Here is a 7,244-nt window from a genome sequence, read left to right on the forward strand (position 1 = left end):
AGAGAGAGAGAGAGCAAAAACAAGACCTGGAAACTGAAAGCTCACACACTGCAGGAATAAAGGACTGAGTCATTTCGCCAGCTAAATAGCCCCAAACAGCTGAGGTTTATCTGACAATGGGTGAAGTATGGAACCGGTAGCCCAAGACAGAAGCTATACACAGCTGTTATACTGACCAATTATAGAAATGAGATCTGTAGTCGTTTTGCTATTGTATATCTTTGTATGCTACACATAACATAATAATGGAGCTGATTCTCTTTGATTAAATGGAACAAACATTGACTGTGCTCCAATCATGTCAGACATAATAGAGGCTGAAGAGACGGCTTTTGTTTGCATGTGATTATTTTTTTTACGTTATTTCCCTCTTTCTTTCTTCTTATTGTATTTTATATGCAAGTGGTTGGCAATTAACTTTAGTCTTTAGGTAGCAGAATGTTTTATGGAATTGTGATAGGATGTGAAGAAAAAGTAATATAATCACAATATGCATGCAATGACCATGAGTGCTTGTATCTCTTCATGGTGGGAAGTCAGACCACCTTGACTTAGATGATGGATAGTGTGGTAGGTGAAATACAGAGCTCTTTTGTTGGCTATGGGAGTCAAATGTGGGATAAAATAATGCATTTGAAAGCTGAGTTGACAACGGTAGACTGGGCTGGTTATCAAGGTAGTGAGTGCCTCCCAGCTCCAAATTTACTTTTCATTGCCTGTTCTGCAAAAATGAATCTAAGCTTTAAATATGTTTTCTTTGCCAGATGGCCTAATGTTAAGTGGTTTCAGTTGAAGATGCAGGAGAGCTATTTATTGCAGGAGGAAAAAGTTTTTTATTCCGCTAGTAGGATATTTGCTAGCAGGGTCCTACGGTGCACATGGTTTCTCAATGCCAGGCTCCTATTGCATGGACAGGTTTTCTAACATCCAGCTGCTGCACACACTCCGGCCAGCTCCACCCAATGGTCAGCAACTTTCCCTGGCACCCTCCAATAGGTGTCTGTATCTGAATACCTCTGTTGAGACATTCTCCATGAACATCTTTCCAAAAGTGCCCTATAGTTCATAGTTCAAGCAAACTCAAGAGATTTCCATAAAATTCTGCTAGAGTTTTATCATCGTGAACTCTCTGGCACTCAGTGAGCCATGGCTGGGTCTTGGATGTGAGCCCTAGACAAACCTCCTCTCCTGGCATTCCGTTTCATTATTAAGGATAGTGGCTACTTCTGATATCTACTATTGCTTTATCCTTTAGAGTTTTCTTTACTTATTAACTAGTTCCTCATAGCTCCAGTCTCCTGTTATAGTTAAACGTGATTGATATTCAAAATGCAATATGTTAGAGTATCAATGAATACGCCCAGCATCCAGATTTTGGTTCCTAAATACCATTCTTTAATAAGCACATGCATGGGTCCTTGAAGCAATGGCTGTTTTATGACTGGTTTTGGAAAACGTACAAGATGAGACTGGAGTGCATTGTGGCACTAGAAAGTAAGGAAGTGCTCAAAGACCAAAGAGCACTGGCATATCAGAAGCACACAGAAGATAACTGGGTGAGAGGCATGTGAAAACTCTTTGAACTATTCTGGAGAATTTGGCAAAAATCTAAAATTGTTCCAAAATAAAATGCTTACCCCAAAATATTGTTGTGGTTTGTGTCTTCTGATTGAACCATGACTGATACAGGGATCTAGTCCAAGTATCAAAGTAATCATTTTTAATGGCTCTGATCTTCAAATCGACATACACAATAACTGAGAAGGAGATAGAAAAATCAACCTCTTGGAGTTCAGGATGTTTTAGCTGTGTCACTTAGTCTATTGCTTGAGAACACATTCTGTTTGAAGAATTATGTAGCCAATGGTAAACAAAGAGATAAATTTGCTAGCAAGGGTAGCTGCCACAGACAAATCCCTAGCAACAAGACTCGGGATTTCGGTTTCTGGCTCAGAATAAAAGGGTTTTACATGCTTTAAAAAATTGTCAGGAATGTTTTTCTCAAAACGCCTTTAACGATTGCAGATAGCTATTCAGGGTAATTTGTTTGGGCTTATTATGACGCCAAACCCTGAATTGTAGACAATAAATGAGAAGTTACCTCACTACCACTTTAAAGGACTGAAAGAGCTTCCATGCTCAGGATTCCAGACAGTTCATTCTAAAGTCAGTACCCTAAAAACAAACCACTGTTCTATTTTCCAGAAAGCCTGAATCAGTGCTGATGAGTTTGAAGCCCAAGCGAGATTGATTTGGGCTTTGACCAAACTTGGCAGCCTGACTGCGTAGCTTGAGGTACTCTGCAGTCCTTCTGGAACAAAGTATGAGTGCCAACTGAGGGCGTTTTGCAGCATCCGAAGCCCTGGGATTAGTAACAAACTATGTTTTCAGATGAGGAATACAGCCCCCTCTTCCCTTTCCCACCAACTAATGATAATGTTATTTTTCTTTAAAACGTCCAGGCACAACTGAATTTTAAGCTGGAAAAGTTAATGAAAGCAACATCTCATTTGAGGTCAGTCTGCCAGAAAAATGGACATGAGCCAAATCCCACGTCCCAAACATTTTGCCTAAATGGCATGGCATGTGAAAAGACTGCCCACTCTCCTCCTAATCTCTGACAGAAGCCAAACAACACCCCCCGCCAGACAGTTACCCATTGAAACCAAGAACCTGACAGGGACAGAAAGACGCACGCACACTATGAGAGGGGTAATCACAAAGTGTCTTTCATAAGGAATCTTCTTTGCCCAGAGAGCCTCCGGGTTTCCCCGGAAGGTGCAGGTTCAGGAGCTCATTTTACAAGTTTGAAACAAGCCTTTCTAACAAGATACGGCATAAACGCCTCAATTTCAAATGTAAGGTAGCCAACTTTGGGGGGGGGGGGAAATCAACATATTTAGAAAGCTGAAAGTCCTTTCGGGCTAGTTTCAAAAAGTGGCACAAGAGTCTGATATATGATATGTGTGTGTACATGTATATGTATATTGTATGTATATGTCAAGTGTGTTTCATTATATATATAAAACACTATTTCCTTTTGTAAATGTGACATATCATGAGTTACATTTTAACTACACTTCAATTTCCTCTGATACTTTGTAAGGCAAAGAATTAAAAAAGGAAATATAGAGGAACAGGAGGTATATGCAATGAACAAGTGTAGCAATGAGTGAAGTCAGAAGACAAGTTTTAACCCTGGAATTTACAAAAGCTACCGTACTGCATGGAACGTCCACTGACTCTTCATAACAATGAATATTACATGTGAGGTGTGGCCTGGTTCTATTTTAAAATGCCATCATTTTAGGAGTACAATTTTAATATATTGGAGACAAATTATATACCATTTTGATTTGGTTATAAAAGAACCCAATTTTAAAATTCACTACAAATATGTCTATTTCTCCCAAACTATCCCAGGAGGTTCTCATTACTTGCTTATCAGAATTCTCGGATAAGTAGATATGTTAAACATTGAACATATCAATTTTACTTCTTAATGAAAGCCAAAAGACGGTGAATTTTAATACGCAAGAAAGTATCTGAGTTAAATTAAACAGGTTGAATGAAATGCTATGCACTACAACTGTCTTGCTGAAAGTCAGGATATGGTGTTCTGGACCCCCTCTGGGAAATGCATGTATAATCACAGAAGTATCAGATTCTTACAAGCTCTTTCCAAGTAAGTTTCTTTACTCTCAATGGACAATAGGTCTGTATGTTCACATGCAAATGGGGCTGTGCTAATGAGCTGGATTTAGGACCTACCCCCACGTGTTGTATAGGGATGAAGAGGAAAACTCTTGGCCCGGGGTAATCTGCAGACAAGGCAGCCCATACAGTAGAAACTATCCCAAGACAGACAAGAGCAGGTGGGCACTTACCACTGGAGCAGTTGGTTCCCCCCCAGCCAGGCTCACACTGACAGGTGTTTGGAGCAATACAGCGACCATGGACACATTTATCAGTGCAGTGGGCTGTCAGAGAGAAAAAGAATCAAATAAAGGAAGTTGGCAGGAGGGAAAAACCCTCAACCACACAGCTGTTTCACATCCCCGTCTCCAGTATCACTTAAAAACAACATGCATGCTTGATGATGTTCTTCAGTCCATTCTGCAACCCTATCCTAGTCAACTGTGTAACCAAACAATTCCTCTTCTTATTTTGGTACTACCAAAGAAATTCCTTGATTTCTACTGCCTAATTCTACTTCGTGATGCATTAGGAAAGAAATTTCAAGGAAAATTGCCTAATCCGTTTAAAAGATATATTGTCCATCCAACACATCCTCTTTGTGCGTTTCAGGAGCAGCACGCATGGAAATAACAACACATCGGAGGACTCCAGAGCAACCGAGTGTACCAAGAGGTGATTTTGACCCGGGCACATGCCCCAGAAACAATTGTCAGGTTTTTTAGTGAAGACGTTAATGACATAGAAGAAATGCATGCTATTTTACTTTGAGGAGACTAAGAAACTCATGCCATCCAGTTCTATGGGAAATTGTAAATCTCAATTCCTCTAACATTCACCTAACATCTTGGGGATAATACTATATTTGAAGGCAAGGCAGCATTATCGCAAATAAGAGTGGACGAACAGTCTGATGAGATGCAAGGGGCATAAAAATATGATGCAGGGTCCACTGACATCACCTTCAAACTTCAAGTCCCTCGCAACCTTTCAAGTATTGGGGTATGCAAATAAATGTGAAGAACCTTGATAGTGCAGTAAGTTAAGGCACTGGGGTGCTAACTACAAGGTTAGCAGTTTGAAACCACCAGCTGCTCCATGGCAGAAAGAAGAGGCTTTCAGCTCCGGTAAAGATTGACAGCCTTAGAGACCCCCACAAGTAAGTCTAATCTGTCATATTGGGTTGCTGAGTCAAAACCGACTCCAGGACATTGAGAACAACATTGTGAGAACAACTGGGAAGGAAGAGTTTGGGCTTCAGAGGGTCCAAAGTTGTTTGAGGGTGAATTAAGAGGACCTGGGGTTAGGTATAGGATGCTGGCCACAAAGCCCATAATTCAAACCCAGCATCCGCTGCAAGGGAGGAAAAGAAAGCTATCTGCTTCCGTAGAGATTCATAGTCTTCGAAGCCCTATATAAAGGTTGCTATGAGTCAGAATTCACGCTACGGAAGCTAGTGTAATTTTGAAGAAGATAACCCATGCTTTATGGATAACTTTTAAAACTTGACTTATTATCAAAATAAAACAGGCTATTAGGCACCACCTATGTATTTTAGGAGGTTCTCAGCACAGGGACCCTGGGGTCCAAAGGACTTGTTCTGCTCCCAGCTCTTCTTTCTAATCTCTACTCTGTTTAATTTCTTTTACATATCCAAAGAGATGGACTAAAGACACAACTTAATTCTGTAGAGTATGTCCTATTTCATTAACCTAATAGCCTGTAATCCTGTCAACAACATCCCGTTGTTGTTAGGGAACCTTCCGTTGGTTTAGGCTCCTGATGACCCTGTATGCATCAGAGGAAAACACTGCCTGTTCCTGTGTCGTCCTTAGAACTGTTCTTACGGTTGAGCTCATTGGGGCGGCTGCTCTATGCTTCTTGTGCAGGACCTTTCGTCATATCTTAGTGCTTTCTGGTCTGGGGAGCTCATCTCCCGGCATGGTGTCTGGCAAGGTTGTTTCCGTTTGCAAGCTCTTCAGTGCCTAATTTCTCTGAAGTGAACAGCCTCTTCGTTTTTCGTAGTCTGTTCTTCGTTTGGAAACTCGGCTGAAACCAGTGATATTCATAAGGTCTTCAATATCTGACAACATTTCAAGGCTATCCATAGGGTTTTTAGTGCCTAGTTCCTTTGACGTGAACAGCCTATTCCTTCTTTGCAGTCTGTTCTTGTCTGGAAGCTCTCCTGAAACCAGTTCATTTGGGGTGACTGGCATTTGAAATACCAGTGATATCACAGCAACACACAACCGCAGAGAGGTTAGAATTTTCAACACTGGGTAATTACATGCGATCACAAAATGAAGGACAATTACATAATACTAAGAATCATACTTATTCACCATACTTATTCAATCTGTATGCTGAGCAAATAATCAGAAAAGCTGAATTACATGAAGAGAGATGCGGCACCAGGATTGGAGGAAGGCTTTTTGACAACCCGCTATGTGCAGATGACACAACCGTGCTTGCTGCAGGTGGGGAGGACATGACGGATTTATGGATGAAGATTAAGGACTACAGCCTTAAGTATGTATTGCACCCAAAGCCTCACAACTGGACCAAGAGGTCACATTATGGTGAATGGACAAGAGACTAAAGTTGTCAGAGACTTTGTCTTGCCTGGATCCACAATCAATGCTCATAGAAAAGTAGTCGAGAGATCAAAAGACGAGTTGGATTGGGCAAATTTGCTGTGCAAGACCACTTTACAGTGTTGAAAATCAAGGATGTTACTTTGAGGACTAAGGTGTTCCTAATTTAAGACTTCAGATTTTCAATTGTCTCACATGCATGTGAAAGTTGCACAGTGAATGAGGAAGCTGGAAGAGCAATCGATGCATTTGAATTGAGGTGTTGACGAAGGATATTGGAAGTACTACGGACTGCCAAAAGGACAAACACATTTGGCCTGGAAAAAGTATGGCCAGAGTGCTCCTTAGGGGCAGGGATAGTGAGATTTGTCTTACATGTTGTGGACATGCTGTCAGGAGATTCCAGGCCCCGGAGAAGGGCATCATATTTGGTAAACAAGAGGGGCAGCAAGAAAGAGGAAGGCCTGGCAGAGGTGGGCTGACACGGTCACTGCAGCAAGAAGTTCAAGCACAGGAACGATTGTGAGGGTGGTGCAGGGCCGGCAATGTTTCATTCAACTGTGCACAGGGTCACCAGGAGTTGGAAGGGACTCAATGGTAGCTAACAACAGCAATAACAACAATCACTCAGGCATGTTGATGCATATTGGGAGCAGGGACCATAGCTCAACCCATAGTAAGATTTCTCCAAAGAGGTTCTCAGCTGCCTCCTAACATGCAATTTGAATAATTACCTATTTTCGTTCAAGTTAGAGAAAAATATGCAAATTTCTGCAGCGACTCTTTGGGCCCCCTAGTTCTCTACAATGCTGACGTATGCTTCCAGATCAAATCAGTTTGTGCCAAGCTCAGGGCCCCGTTTTCCCTGCTATGTCTATGCATGCGCTCAAACAGGTGGATGCAGCATTCATGCAGCAGGTCAGAACTTGAAGCGCGTCTTTGTCTTTTTTTTTT

The 7,244-nt window shown here is 41.5% G+C and overlaps 1 protein-coding gene across 1 annotated transcript in view; it reads right to left on the reverse strand.

Moving 5' to 3' along the window:
- The window catches only part of MEGF10 (multiple EGF like domains 10), a 193,707-nt gene that overhangs the window by 111,059 nt on the left and 75,404 nt on the right, over window positions 1–7,244 (reverse strand). Inside the window, exon 5 of the mRNA XM_004696586.2 lies at window positions 3,888–3,980. Coding sequence (XP_004696643.2) covers window positions 3,888–3,980 — 93 coding nt within the window. The remainder of the gene's footprint in view (window positions 1–3,887; window positions 3,981–7,244) is intronic.

Source organism: Echinops telfairi, unplaced genomic scaffold (assembly GCF_000313985.2).
Source record: "Echinops telfairi isolate 266 unplaced genomic scaffold, ASM31398v2 ScPeMD7_7469;HRSCAF=8507_1, whole genome shotgun sequence".
NCBI classification, from domain to species: Eukaryota; Metazoa; Chordata; class Mammalia; order Afrosoricida; family Tenrecidae; genus Echinops; species Echinops telfairi.